A 15,119-nucleotide genomic window follows, 5' to 3' on the forward strand; every position below is an offset into this window, starting at 1 on the left:
TTATTTCGATAGTGAGCTGACCATCTGGAATTGCATAGGCCATTTTATCTGTGCTAAAAATAGATTCACCTGCAAACCTATCACAGACATGCAACTTCAGACACAGGCAGCTAACCTGACCCTGTGTACCGGGCCTTTACCTGCTCCTGACACATCCACTCAATGTCACTAATGTTGCCTGCCAAAAAAAATTTAAAAATCCAGAGAGCGAACAGAATTCAGCTCATTTTCTGCCAGATGTTAAATAAGGAAAGTACCTAAAATCTATGAGTATAGTGTAGTCTGAGATACTCCAAATGGCTCTCATCTAAATACACACAGATTAAAAACCTCTGGGTCTTTTGTCTCTGCTATTGCTTTTCCATCCTTCAGAGGGAAGGTATCAATAGTGATGACTTAAGCTGGGATAGCATTTTGCTATTTGGAAGCTTCTACACATACTGTTTCAATAGTCCTCCATGGAAGATAAAAGTGAGTCTGAAAGGGGAAATAACACAGTTGGAAAGTACCTGGTGTCCTGGGTCCTGTCCAGTGATCTCATTGCTCTGCTATCATGAGTGGAACTTGTTTGTAAAAGCATCTCAAGTTCATGTAAAAAATAATTCCCAGCATAGAAGCTGATGTGTGGGTACCCCACCTAAAGGAAAAGAACACATTAAAACAAAGTACACCCAAAGAGTGTACTTAAAAAAAAAAGAGTTTAGACAATGGGATTAGATGGGAAAAGCTATACACAGTCCCATGAGTTAATAAAAAGCAGTGAATCTTTATTAAAAAAAAAAAAAGAACAGGGAAGAAAATAAAAACAAACTGAGCTTTCAGAAGAAATTGAAGAGGAGTCTTTCTAACGAGACTTCTGGGGTCTCTTTAAATCCACATTTCTGCCAAAACATTCAAGCACAGATTTGGGACTTATATTTGACAAGCCCCCATATGCTCCATTTTCCCTTCAAGCTTTTACTCTGGCTCATGGAATCTGTGGTTGGTTAAATATGTGGTTTTGCAGTTTCTAAAAATACTCTGAAGTCAAACTCCTTCTCCCAGTTCTCATGCAGTTGGCCACTCTGGCGTCGGATTTTGAAGGGCTTGGCCTGTGACCTTTAGGGGAACCAATCCCTTCACAGAAGCAGTGTCTGCATGCACAGGTCACTTACACTCAACACAAAGGGAAGGTCAGAGGCTAAAGAAATGGCACCTCAAACGAGCTGCTTAGTTTTTCTGCCATTTCAATGCACAGTTGATGAAGGTGGCTGTGAGATTGCTGAGTTACTCCGCGAAGTTTGGCTGTTGATTCGGCTGAGACTCCATAAGGGCCCACAGTTCCCTCCCTCTCGACCTGCCAGGGTGTTTTTTATTTGCCCGGTGAAGTCATGCTCCCTCGTGGGGGGCACTGACAGGGGAAGGGCAGACCCCTCTGGGAGCCGCAGCCTCCACTCTGCGGCTCTGCTCACGCACAGTCCTCGGGCTGCCACGGTCCCCTCCAGCCAATCACTGGGCAGATGCCAGTGGGACACTGAACCAGGGACCTCCCCTGCCCGTGGGCCTCTTGCTTCAGCCGGTGGCAGGTGACTCCTAAGGGTATTGCAGCCACAGTTCAGGGACCTGAGAGGTACCCACATTGAGGATGGGCAAGAGGCTTGCCCCTGCCTTGCTGCCTGCCAATGACACAGTGGCCCTAACAGTCACGGAAAGAGAGTTAGGGTTAAGGACCCTGATCTTTCCCCGCTAGTGCCCACAGACCACTGCCAGCAGGGAGGGTGGCCTTGATCCCAGGGCAGAAGAAGGTAGTGGGAGACTAAGCTGACTCAAGTCCCAGGGAGCAAGAGAGCAAGAAACCAAAAATCTGTGCTGGGAATTCAGGGAGGCAGGACTGAGCCTGAGCTGAGGCTCCAAGTCCCAAGTGCATGCTCCATTTTCCCCTCCAACATCACTTACAAAACACAAATTATGAGATAAAATTATTACGAATTTCAAAAAGATGACTATGGAGTGCTAAACCCTACGCACGTAGCTCCTCTGATGAGGAACCAGGTGTCTGCATTAGCCACAGGGCCATGAAGCCAGCCCTGCCAGGGTCCTGCTCCCCAGACCATTGGACCAGGCATCATAGAAACATCATCTACAGGTAAAATTAAAGGATTCAAGGGGATGCAGGCAGTTTAGCAAGGCAAAGCCAAATACCTTTGACTACATTTTCTGCCTCTTTCATGAAAAATTGAGTTGTTGTAATATTACTTTACAGGTTAAATGATCAGCCTTACTGATAATTCCTTTTGCATATTCAAACATCACACTTTTATTAGTAACCCTCTACTTGCTATTGTTTTCATTAGTTTTATGACCTTTTAATTTCAGGTGGGCATATTAAAGATCAAAACATTATTTTCACAAGTTCAATAGTAATCATTCACTTTGTCTACTTAAATAAATGGATTACTGCAGGAGTAATAATGTTACTCCAAGGTACTTTAGGTTTTTATCTGTAGATGGGGATTTCAAATTGTTCTGGGTAGATCACACATTTTCAAATGGTTTATTGAATGGCTCAAGCTGGAAACACATATTGATCAATTTTATTATTTTTTTTCTTAACTTCACCTGTGCTATGAAAAATATTTTATTCCTACTTTCTACATTGCGATCAGTTTTCTTGCATTAAGGTACTAAAAAGCTATTCTAGTGTATTCTTGTTTCAATTTTCAAACTGACATCTCTCCCTCCCAGTATGTCAGGCCATAGCCTGAAAGAATCAGAATGGGAAGGGGCATGGTCTGTTCCTACAGTATCTCTGCCTCCTCTCTCTTCTGAGTTTCCCCTCCTCTCTGTCATTGATGGGAAAAGACAGGAGAGGTGACAAAGGTCTTTGAGTTGCCTGGAGCTGTTGTGGTCCACTTCTGATTAACACTGGGTCATTCTCACCAAGATCTTGGGGTAGGTGATCTAATGCTGACTCAGAGAATATTTGTGGGGTTTTAGAGAGCACTGGAAGGGACTTCATCATTGCAGAGTTCCCTAATATGGTAGATTCTCCCCAATTCAACCAACCTCATTCCTATACCACTGTACCTGCTGATGGTTCACCTTGAGCATGCTGTTCCTGAAATTCTTTCTTGTGACTAGCAGCCCTCTCATGTGGAGTGACAAGAAGATGGCTTGATCCCACCACCTTCTGAAGTGCTAGGTAGCTCGTGGGAAACCCACTTTTTCTCACTACAACAAATGATGGAGCGGGGGACTGCCCATGACTGCTCTTTACCCTTGTCATGTCTGGTCAGTGCTCCTCTCACTTGCCAGAATGCCCTAGGTGCTGTATAAAGAGACATCCAACAAAGGAATGAGATGACATCCTCGCCTATGACAGATGCTTTCAATCTCTTGCCACTCCCCTCCTCTCCACCGTTAGACACAGTTCTGTCTTACAAAGGCCATGAGACAAATGTGACCATATATAAAGTGACAGCAATGCTTTTATGATAACATAATATGGAGGAAAATTAGCAGTTGCAGTGTAAAATGTAAATCCATGAACCACCTCTGGGAATAAAGGGAGGTGTCAAGAGGGGAGGGAGAGAGCTCATTTGGGACAGACACGAACAGCAGAATAACATCTGCCACTTGGAAAGACCCAGTGCCACAAGGTAAAGGGAATGCACTCCACTGACGAGGCTTTCAGAAAGGGGCCTGCCAGCGGGGCCCAGCCCGGGTTCCAAAGCCGCAGGATGCAGAGCAGAGATGACGTGGAGACAGGCTCAGGAGCCAGGCCAGGCCCCGGCCGGGCCCAGGCGCCCCGGGGGTGTCATCGCCTTATCTGTGCACGTGTATAACCACCGCTCACTGGGTGTCTTTCTCTTTTCACTCTTCAGGAAGAGGCAGCCAGAATTCTCGCCCACCAGCCAGTGTCCGTCGGCACATGTGCAGCTTTGAAAACCCCCACACTGCAGTGAATGTGTAAGAAGCTGCATGGAGAATAGAGCGGTTTGCCCTTGCTTTCTCTCTCCTGGGTTTTCCCACTTTCTAACATGGAAACCGATGTGGTGCATGCCATCCAGAAGGAGGAACCATTTCCGTGCCATGGTTTGCACGACCGCCATAAATTGACCGTCCCTCGTCCTTAAAGGGACACTGTCAAGCTGTTAGTCTTTTCGCTTTTTTATGTTTCGGCGCAACATGCAACACTTCTGATTCTGCAGGTTCGCTTTTGTTTGTGCCTCCCACTCACAAGCTCGAAAGTGAATTCTTCCCCCCTCTCAGAGTTGTCAGCTTCTCCTTGGCAAACAGAGCTTTTTCTTTTTCTTTTCTCTTTCTGCCTTTTTGCTGTTGCACAAATGTTTGCAATGATCCCGTCTGCATTACAGTAGAGCCGCACTTAAACTTCTGGAGGAGTTCCGCAATGTAGTGTCAGGGGTGGGCGCCCACAGGAGCCCCTGTTGGGTGTCTCCCCTGTCCTGGGGAGCACAAAACAAGAGTTTTGTGAGCCCCACAAAAAAGTGAGTTTTGCAAAAAGCAAAGTAGTTTTCCCCCCCAGGATTCTGAGTGCTTTTATCAGATTTTTCCGTATCTGATAAAAACGATGCATGTTTGGTCCACCTTTTGACCTTTAGATCTTGACAGTGTCTCTTTAAGTCAACAAAAGAACATAGACCATGTTTAATTCATTATGCACGGAGTCTGTGGTCATTTTCAGCTGTTCCTTTACAGCCCTTCAAACTCCTGGGAGAGTCAAAGGTACACATTCCTGCAGCAGGAGGGAGCCCATTGATGAGGTGTCTGTGGCTTGAATTGCTCTTCAGATGCGAAGGGCCTAATTTGTTCAAATGTTTGCTACTGAACCTGACCTTGGAGGCTGGTGAATGGGGCCCTAGTGTCTCTTCACTCAGTGGAGTGCATTGGGAAGTCTCTGTTCTGCTAGTCCCTTAAAATAGAGTGTGGTCTCAACCAAATTACACTAACTCTTGGAGGGGAAAATACAGTAGCCATGCCAGGGTGTTTCAGGTGGTGGTCTGGAGGCTCCTGCATTTATAGAGCAAAGCCACGCTAGTCCACTTGGATGCATTCTCCCAAGGCCGAAGCGTTATTTCTTGTACCAGGCTCTGAGTCTGCCCAAGGACGCAGCAAGGGGGCCCTGAGTGTGACAGCTGCTGGCTGCCTGACAGAAGGGGTTGATGGGAAAAGTAAATGTGCTTGTCCTGTCATGACAGCAGGACCAGAGAGAGACGAGAGTCTCACCTACCATTTCATGACGTAAAGGTGAGTGCCTGAAAGCGAAGGCTGAAAGTGGGCGCATCCTCGGTCGGTGACAAAATGAACGCAACAGTCAGCAAAGCTAACGGGCTGCTTGTTAAGAACTTTCAGATCAGGATCTCTTCAAGCTTTCTGTCTGGAGACTAAATGGGATAAAGAAGGTATCAGCAGCATCGGAACTGGGCACCCTAGACTAAGACTGGCTATTTTTACCTTGGTTGTTCCTGCAAAGAAAAATACTGTAAAGGGAAAGAAAGCTATGCTTTCTCTGTGACCTCCGGTTCCCATAGCTTTTGTAAACAAGGAAGGGAAAGGGACTGGTGGTGGAAATAAAGCAGCTGCCCACTGGACCATTAGGTCTGCTTAGATCTGTCCAGCATCTAAGGAATAATCTCATCAGAGCAACGCAGCTGCCCTATATTCCCAGGGCAAACTGTGCGCACTCCAGGTAGAGCTGAAGGGCATCAAATGACTTGCTGTTTAAATTCCCGGTTTGGTAGCATGGACCACAGAAGCAATGATGATGCTCGACCTGACGTTTCCTTAAAGGGAACATAATCTAGGCTCATCTGTACTTCCTGGAGGAATATAATCACACCTGGTATATTGCAGCTAAAACTATGTTCCTGTACCAACGCGATGTTTCAAATAAACTTTGGCTGGAGAATTTCTTTAATCAGCCAGGAGTCACGATTACGTTGAACCAAAGGGTGTTTAAAATGTGCTTAGGAAAAGTTTAGTAACCATCAGGATTCTGCTCTTTAGTTTGAGATTAATTTATCAGTTTTATTAAGACAGTAGACCCCATGCCCAAAGTTTATGGGGCCTTCTTCCTTTATTGACTTTAATGAGGTAATTTCATTTAAGGATGTCCTTTTCTCTGTTCATTCATTGAAGAAAGCACAGGCTTAATAGAGGCAAACTGATCTCCTCCGCGTTGTCTTTTGGGACATAGCGTGTGGCTGATCCGAAGGAGGGCTATACATTTAGACTTTGCAATATGGTCAGTGTCAGCTAGCCAAATAGTTCCCTGGCTAGCTTACGGTGCAGTTAGAATCGAAGGGCAGCGGGATGAAATTCGCAGTGCTGCTTAAGACAATGTCAGCAGAAACTCCAATTCTCGTGTAATCAAAAAGCATTTGTCTTCAGTAACCCATTCGGAGGTTCTCTACCTTACAACTAGTCGATGAGTCAAAAGGTGAGAAATTTTAATTACATTCACATGGGCTCCAGCAGAATACATACTGATTATGCAGGTTTTTCTGGAAAGCCTTCAAGAAGTGGAACTGGAATCCACGGGAGTTGTTTGTATTGAAGACTAACCGGAGGTTGCCTGGGAAAACAGTTGTCTGACTCAAGTGATTTCAAATAGTTCCTGTGGCTGAGATTCTACAATCTTCGTCACTCAAACTGCATTTTGGTATCAGCTGGCTGAAGCAGGTAGAGGAGCGATCTACAGAGTGTCTCCATAGAAACAGCACCACCCCTTCTTTGAAAGGCCTCCTGTCCCAGCCGTAGCCGCAAGGCCTCAGCAGGGCTGCCCTCACGCCTGTGGCTTTGGTTTCTTTCCTTAACTCGGTGACCGATTCTCTCCATGCTGTGACCCAATGGCATTTCCTAATTCCATTTTCATTTTCAGGGGAGACAAATGCTAACCTCCTCCGGCTCCGAGGAGTGTCTTCCCTCCTTATATGAAGGTCTTTCCCTGTCTGTGGGCTGCCTGGATGCTATCCTTCTGTCTGTTGGGAAGCTATTAAGCCTAGTGGCAAAGACTTGAATTGGACATAAGGGAGGCAGGTGTTGTGTGAGCTTCCCCCTCAGGCAGCTTGTTCAGGACGCTTTCCTCCTGATCTCAACACCCACCCACTGTCATTCCCGTTTTAGACCTTTCTGGAGCAGTGAGCAGTGTTCTCAGCAGAAGTAACTAGTACTTAGTGAAACAAATGAAACGGTACCGCTCTGACCGCCAAGATACACTAATCTGTGTACACCACCCACTTCCAGCTATTCTCTGCAGTGCTGTAAATATTGTGTTTTCTGTTTGGGGGGATTGTAATACTCATCTAATGTAAGGAAAACCAAAGCAAGGTCCCAAGCCTATTGTAGCTGAAACTGCGGCCCCAGCCTGCTCAGCTCTGAACACCACCCTTGTATGCCATCCTTTCCTCGCAGGCCTCACAGGGCTCTCCCCTGATGACTTCCACGTCAGTGCACATATTGAGCCATCTGAGGCGGTTATGCCAAATGCTACTGCATTTAATCTTTAAATGTGAGACTGGGTTAGGCCTGATGTCTGTCTTTCGAAGTCAGAGCAAGAAGGATGGGATGCTTTGTATCAATTACGTGGTGTTTCTAGATCAGGGGGCTTTTCCTAAACTTAGGAAACTGAGTCAAATCAAACAATAGAAGGGAGAAGTTGTTGGCTGGAACACGAGGTTCTGAAGTTACCTGGAATGAAATAAAAGTCTTATTTCATAGTAATATTTTATTTTTATAGTGCATTCATTCCTTTCTGCTGCCCCACATTTTATACAGTTTTCTCCTCTTGATGTCACAGCAATGGGTTCCAAACCTTTTCAAATAGCCTCATTGCTTTATGCACCAAAATGGTTATTAAACCTTCATTCAAATCAATGGTATTAATTGTACCTCTATTAGTGGCCACTTGGACACAAAATACAAAAGAAAAGATCCTCAGAATTCAGCTGCACTTGCTTCCAGCAGTACATTTTATCACAACAGCATTTGCATGCTTTTTAAAAAAAAAAAAAAAAGTGGTACCTAACCTACAAATGCATACTATTGATTCAGTTTAAAAACAATGCTTAATGCACATGTAAATTCACAGACAATTCAAGCTGTCTGTGGGCCGCAGGTTAGAAATAACTAATCCAGGGACCAAAGTTTTATACTCTGTGCTACATTTTCTACGAGATGATACATTTTCTCCACTCTCTCTGGATTTTAGAAAGCAATTTATTTTGTCCTTGAAAAAAAATTAATCTAATTTTCTTAATCAGATCAATGCCTTGGAGCATTGGAACTGCTTCCTAAATAAACAGTACTTTAGAGAACATATAGAGCAAGACTGAGGGGAAGGAAAGCCGCTAATTTTGACCAACAGGGGCAATCTCCCACTAGAAGAATAAAAATTATATTGAATTAAAACAGAAGTAAATTGTGATTATATCTGTCTGCAAGGTGATTGATAATACCTTTAACACATCGAAGTGCATGATTTTAAAAGAGGCCCACATAGAACTCATGAGCAATGAGGAAACAACCTATGTGAGTAAAGTAAGTGCCAGGCATACAAGGATGCCTTTTTTTCCTAGTATATGTGGAGACAAGGATGTCTTCTTGCTGATATATGTGGAGACTGGGGCAATGTTTTGCTGGTTGAAGTGGGGGAAGACTTGCTCTCAAGGGACTTGTTTGTATTTATTTATTTTCCTTAAGGCCATTATTTTTTTGCAAGTTTTTATTTTATTTTATTCCCATCCTCCTGCCTCCCTCCCCTTTGGCAACTATTAGCGTGTTTTCTATACCTGTGTGTTTGTTTCTATTGTTGTTTGTTAATTTGTTTTGTTTTTTATTTTTTTAGATTGTACATGTAATTGAAATTATATGGTATCTGTCCCTATCTGACTTATTTCTCTCAGCATAATACCGGCTAGGTCCATCCATGTTGTCACAAATGGCAAGATTTTGCACTTTTTTCATTGCTGAATAATGTTCCATTGTGTATATGCTATATCTTCTTTGTCTATTCGTCTGTTCATAGACATCTGGGTTGCTTTCATATCTTGGCTATTACTACTAATGCTGCAATGAACATAGGGTGCATATATCTTTTCAAGTTAGTGTTTTTGTTTTCAAGGGACTTGTTTTATAAAACACACAAACATATAACTCAATGAAGACACAAGGCATCTTTTTAGTTTAAGGATTTTCTGAATGAGCATTGAGAGGCAGGCATTTGGAGAAAGAAAAAGTGTTTCTATTGCAGTTAAAAGGAGATGTGTCACTGAGGTTAGATGGAACACCAAATAAAGCGTATTTAAGCAATGCAGGAGGCAAATATGAAGTTTTTACTTTCTGGAAGAGGCATATTGACTGTGCAAAGAGAGAAACTGTGAGTGAGTTAACTGGGGGCTGAAGGAGATTGAGGAATATGAAAGGGGGAGGTAAATTTACCTAGAGTTTGAAATTCAGAGGAGGAACTGGGGGCTCTGGCCTTGTCTCTGGCTGGCTGGTTGGCTGCCCTGTCTTGCCAGAAACACCACCATCCGGTCCTTCAGTTTCCTTAACTCAGACAAGTCAGCTCTTCTAGCAAGATTGTGTGGAAACTGATGAGTCAGTAATCTTGCATTTACAAGCTTTTATATGTTCTCTGGGCCTATATTAAGCATACAGTTAAGAGAAATATTAACTTTTATACCATAGCTTGGAGATGAGATTTTTCTTAGACAATTAAAAATATAGCATAGATAATCATATGTATGGAGGAACTACCCTTTCCCCAAAAAATGAGATCAAAATTTTTAGCTATTATGTCTCTTTTAGAACCTTCATATCCAGAATTTTTATAGTAGATATCTTACAAGATTCTTACAAGAACCTGTACTTATTTGTCTCACTTCACTTTTCAAGTTATAAAATATGAAATGTCAAAACATTACCCTCATCATAAACGTGATGCATATAATTTTTAAAGCATTCATTCCTGTCTTTTCAAAGTTATTAAATAAGCTATTTTATTAAACATTGATCATTTCCTACTTTTTCCAGACAAAAGACTATAATACAGAATAGTCTATTTTACATATCCACCTAAAAGATGTTCATTTTACCTATTCCTTTTGGTGTCTCGAATGTGTTATCATAGTGCTACTTTCTTGTTTTCATAGAAACAGCAAAAACAAAAATCTCCTAATAAAAGAGAAGATAAAATATTTCCTGATTTAAGTATTAACACATGTTATTAATAGTAGGTCATGGTAAGGCACCACCACCTGCTAGAAAGTCACACAGAAAATAAGCTAATAGCCCGAAAGTGAGCCCAGAGTTATTACCACATGCAGAATAGAATCTGCAGTCGACGCACACAGTATATTTCATTCCCTTCTCCTTCTGTTCTATTTACTTGGTTTTACAAGAGTCCCACGAAGATGGAAGTCGGTCAGGCTGGGGGGCTGTTGTTGCCCTAGGATTTCCCCTCACCGAGGTTCAGTGAGGAAGAGGCCAGGGAGGGGTGTTTGTGTCCATACGTCCTGCTTTGTCTGAATCTTGGTTTTGTCTCTTTGGTATCAAACTATGCCAGAGAACTGCGGCAGGACAGGGCATCTGTGTTTCCCTGGGCTTCCCGGCTCTCTCTTTTCAAACCCACCTGGTTAAAAGGCCCCAGGGTGAAAATCCCACGCCAGCTGCTGCAAATCAGGGCCTTTATGCGAATTGCGATGCATTACATGTGTCGGGAGCAACGCTTGGAAAGAAAAGGGAAATCCAAAGTTAGGAAGCACTTGGATGGAGCCTGGGTCTGGGCTTTTCTGCCGTCTGCTTGTTCTCTCTCCCGCACAGGTGCCATGTGTGTGAGCGGGCCGCTCTGCGTGTCAGAGTGGGGGACTGAGAGCGTGTGTGCTGTAAGCCCAGGGCCATGAGAGTAGCTTTATCTGTGGCTTTGAATTTGTTCCAGGGACTAAAAGCAAAGGGAGGCGAGAGCTACGGTCACTCTTCTCTTCTTCATGTGGAACTGGGATTTGATTTTTAATTTGTTTCCTCCATCAATTTTGGAATCCTTTTAAGACTCGCACTGAGCACCGATTTTATCATTGCCTCAGAGTGCGTGTGCGTGTGTGTGAGATTGTGCAGTAACTCGGTGAAATCTTAAACCTACATGAAAAAAGCCGCTTCTACAGCAGGCTGGCTTTTCTCCCCTCAGGGCCAGAATTTCCTGCCTGTCTTGGGGTGGGTGAGACCGCTGGCTGCAGTTCCAGAGGCCGCCCGGGGTCACTGCCACTTTTAGCATTGAACCCGTGAGCAGGAGAGGCCGGGGCGCGGGGACAGCGGGGGGGCGAGTCCAGCTGCGTTGAGCTGGGCTTGCAAAAATGATTTGTATGTATTCTGTCCCGTGCGCACGATGTGTCTGCAAATAAACCCCATCTCTATTTTGTTCATAGTTCTAATGGCAAGTCTGTGTCATGGTCTGAACCAGGTGGAAGACAGGTGCCCCAGGGACAGCACACGTGGCACCGCCTCTCTGTGCACGTGAAGACCAATGAGACGGCCTGCAACCAAACAGCCGTCATCAAGCCCCTCACTAAAAGTTACCAGGGCTCGGGCAAGAGCCTGACCCTTTCCGATACCAGCACCAAGGCCCTTTACCCCGCGGAGGACGCCCCGCCGCTGGGCTGCAGCCCCCCCAGCAGCCCCTCGATGGTGGTGCACCGGCGCGCGCCCGCGGCCCTGGGCACCCCGCCCCTGCTGCCCCACCTGGCCGCGGAGGAGACCCCCCTGTTCCTGGCCGACCCGGACACCCCCCAGGGCTTGCCCCCGCCCCTGCCGCAGCCGCAGCCGCCGCAGAAATCCTTGCTGGACCAGCTGCAGGGCGTGGTCCCCAACTTCAGCACCGGGATCCCGGATTTCAGCGCGGTGCTCGCGGGGCCCGGGGGGCTGGGGAACGGGGTGGGATCCCTGTACCCGGCCCCGGCGCCCCCGCAGCACCTGCAGATGCTCCCGCTGCAGCTGAGCACCTTCGGGGACGAGCCCGCCTCCCCCGCCTCCCCCGAGGCCGACGACGACGACGGCCAGCGGTTCAAGCTGCTGCAGGAGTACTTGTCCGAGCGCGAAGGGACCACGGAGGAAGACGAGCTGGAGGAGGAGGCGGAGGAGGGGGCGCCCCCGCCGGCCGCCCGCGGGCCCGCCCCCGAGGCCTCGCCCGCGCTCACGCCCCCGTCGCCCTTCCGCGACTCGGTGGCGTCGGGCAGCTCGGTGCCCAGCTCCCCCGTGTCCGCGTCCGTGCTCTGCACGCCGCCCAGCGTGACCTACGCGTCGGTCATCCTGAGGGACTACAAGCAAAGCTCGTCCACGCTGTAGGGGAGCGGCGTCCACGCGGCACGGCGGCCGTGGGCGGGGCGGGGCGCCTCGGGGCGGGCGCGCGGGGAGCTGGGGAGCCGGAGGGCGCGTCGGAGCGAGGCCCGGGCGGGCGTCTGATTCCTGCATCGTTCAAAGCCGCCTCCGGGAAGAAAGGGAATTCTGACAAAGCACAATCCCGTGTAGCGTGTAACTTTCATCACGGACATAAATCTGTAACATGAAATCGACACACACCATCTCCCCCTTCGGACGGCTGTGCGTAAAGGCGCGTGGCCGCGCGCGCGTGGCCGGCGCCGAAAGCGGCCGCGGGTGCGCGGAGCGGAGTGTGAGTGCCCCTCGTGGTGTTCCTGGTGAGCCCGTGGAGCCAGACAGCGGGGAGGGGGCAGGCACCTAAGCCCCCGAGAACCGAGGATGGGACCGCAGACCCCTGGTCTTCAGGTGGCTCCAGCACTGGCCGGGTCAGGGGCCTGTCCTCTCCCGCTGCACCGGGCACAGTGCAGCCTGCTGTCACGCTGGGAAAGGTGCGTGGACGTCCTGCCGCTGTATCTGGGAAAACAGGAGTAAGGGCGAGATCATCACCCAGACGTGCTTCATCGGGAGTGCGGGGGAAGGAGGCGATGCGAAGACGGCAAATCCAGAAGCGCGGGGCTTTGAACAAATCAGCACAATCCGCTTCCCGTGTCCGATGCTGGCTTCCTGACGATGGGGCGGAAAGGCCAGAACAAGAGCTTGTTTCAAGGGTGGCTGGAGACCTTTTGTGGATTAACTTGTGTTAGTGCCAAGAGGGCTCTCCTTTGCCCTTCAGTTACAGAGAACAAACCATGTGGCAAAATTGTTACCTTCCATTTACTGTAGCAAATAATACTTACCAGTTGAACTTCTAAGATGCAGTATGTGTATTTGGTGCCAATACTTCTCCCATTAACTACAGAAACAAACCCATCTCTGAGTTTAACGGTGTACTCATAGCAACTACTCCTGGCAAATGTTTAATGACAAATAATTCTTTCCTATTGTCACAGAAGTCCCTGTAACTAACGAGTGAACGAGTTCTCGTGTCCTTGTATACCTGTGATAATAAAATTTGTGCAGTAATGTCAATCTACCTGCAAGTAGAAGATCGTCTGGCCAATGTAATATAGATATTTTTATGTCCCGATAATGTTTTCTAGACCATCGTCACCAATATCTACAGGAACTCTTTGAAGGTTTGAGTGCTGTGGGCTAATGTTTTTCATATGCTGCTCAGACGGTCCTTCCTCTTCTAAGAGGAAACTTATGTATCAGATATTTTATGATCTGGAAATATGTTATTAATGAAGTGGTTTGAAAATTTCTTATATTGAAAGTTTACAAGAACTGTGGTAAAAATAAAATGGTACGTTTTATAAACTTGCACACATCATTATTAAAACATGTTTGAAATGACAGTATTTAGATTATTTCAGGTTACTTTAGGGTTTGTTTTGTTTTGTTTTTTAAAGATTTTCCACAGCTACTTGAGCTTTATGTGCTTAAAGCATATAATCACTTCTAAGGCGGATCATAATTTCTCAAGTTATTTATTCATCACTTTCTACTTTCTTTTAATTTTTATTTCCATGTATTCTTTATTCCTATACTTTCACTGTCATAACGTTCCATAATGTTTTTGTTATTTGCTGTGTGTAATATTCATGTATGTGCCATCCAGTTGTTTCATTTTTGCCTTCCCTTTTTTACCCCAAATAAAGAGCTTTTACTTGCTGCTTTGATTTCTAGCATTTGTAGAATGAATCTTTCTCCTTAAATATCTTTGTTTATGCCTGATGCCCACCCATATTTTAATATGCTTCCTTCATGTCAAAGCTGCTGATTTCTCAGCCGAAACTCATCTTAGAATCTTTAAATAGCCGCTGCATCATTTGTTCAGAGTTTAAGGCTCGCTGTTGCTCCTGCCGTCCCCATCTTCTCCTGCCAAGGTTGGTCAGTTCCGCACCAAGAATGGACTGCCTTTCTTTAAAAAATTACTTTGTAATGTCTCTGATAGAATGACCTTATGATTGAAATGTGGATCTCTGGTCCATATTTTCATTGTAATGAAGCTGAAAGAGAGAAATGGATTGTTCCTTTGCTTATTAGGTGGTCTGCTATTAGGCAAACTAGCAAGGGAACGCATACCATCTCATCTTAACGCCACTAACCTATGTCCTTGATGTCACAGGACTTGTGCATTCAGATTTCTTTAAAGCAAGAGCAGACCAGGCAAACTGCTTCTACTATTCAAATAATATAAGATGTCCGTTTGTTCGGAGGTTTTCGAGACATTTGGTGAGCACATTCAACACTGATCACATTATTACTCTGAATGCCTCCTATTATCATGATCAAAAGTTTTCCTCAATACAATAGAATATTGGGTCTTATACCGTAATTGTTCAAAATTGGAAATGGACACATACGTACCTGACACCAAAAGGGCGGAAACCCTTACTGTATGTGCTTATACAAGCTGTTGAGCTTCTTGTAAACGTGTTTCTGTCTGGCTTGTTACTGCCTTTTGTCAAATAATCTTGACGATGCTGTATAATAAATATTTTCTATTTATTCAATGTGCATGTTCCTCCTCTATAGTTTGTCAGAGTTACCGTTGCTGAAATAGACCCGTATAAGAAAGAACTCCAACAGTTTGGTTTTGCCCAGAACCCGTCTTTTAGGTGAAAGGTGGAAGGAGAGGCCCACACAAAACCCACAGACCGGGTAGGTGACAAAGACGAGCGCGGTCCGATCGTGAAGAAGGCGGT

The 15,119-nt window shown here is 45.8% G+C and overlaps 1 protein-coding gene across 2 annotated transcripts in view; it reads left to right on the forward strand.

Annotated features, from left to right (window-relative positions):
- The window catches only part of GRM1 (glutamate metabotropic receptor 1), a gene marked incomplete at both ends in the record, with an annotated part of 259,375 nt that extends 247,039 nt beyond the window's left edge, over nt 1-12,336 (forward strand). Inside the window, one exon of one of the 2 annotated variants that reach the window (XM_081140792.1) lies at nt 11,421-12,336. In XM_081140792.1, coding sequence (XP_080996918.1) covers nt 11,421-12,336 — 916 coding nt within the window. The remainder of the gene's footprint in view (nt 1-11,420) is intronic. The other variant, XM_081140793.1, reaches the window with a different exon arrangement.
- Nucleotides 12,337-15,119: the final 2,783 nt, after the last annotated feature.

The sequence above is a fragment of the Miniopterus schreibersii genome, assembly GCF_964146895.1.
Source record: "Miniopterus schreibersii genome assembly, chromosome: 6".
In the NCBI taxonomy this organism is placed as follows: Eukaryota; Metazoa; Chordata; class Mammalia; order Chiroptera; family Miniopteridae; genus Miniopterus; species Miniopterus schreibersii.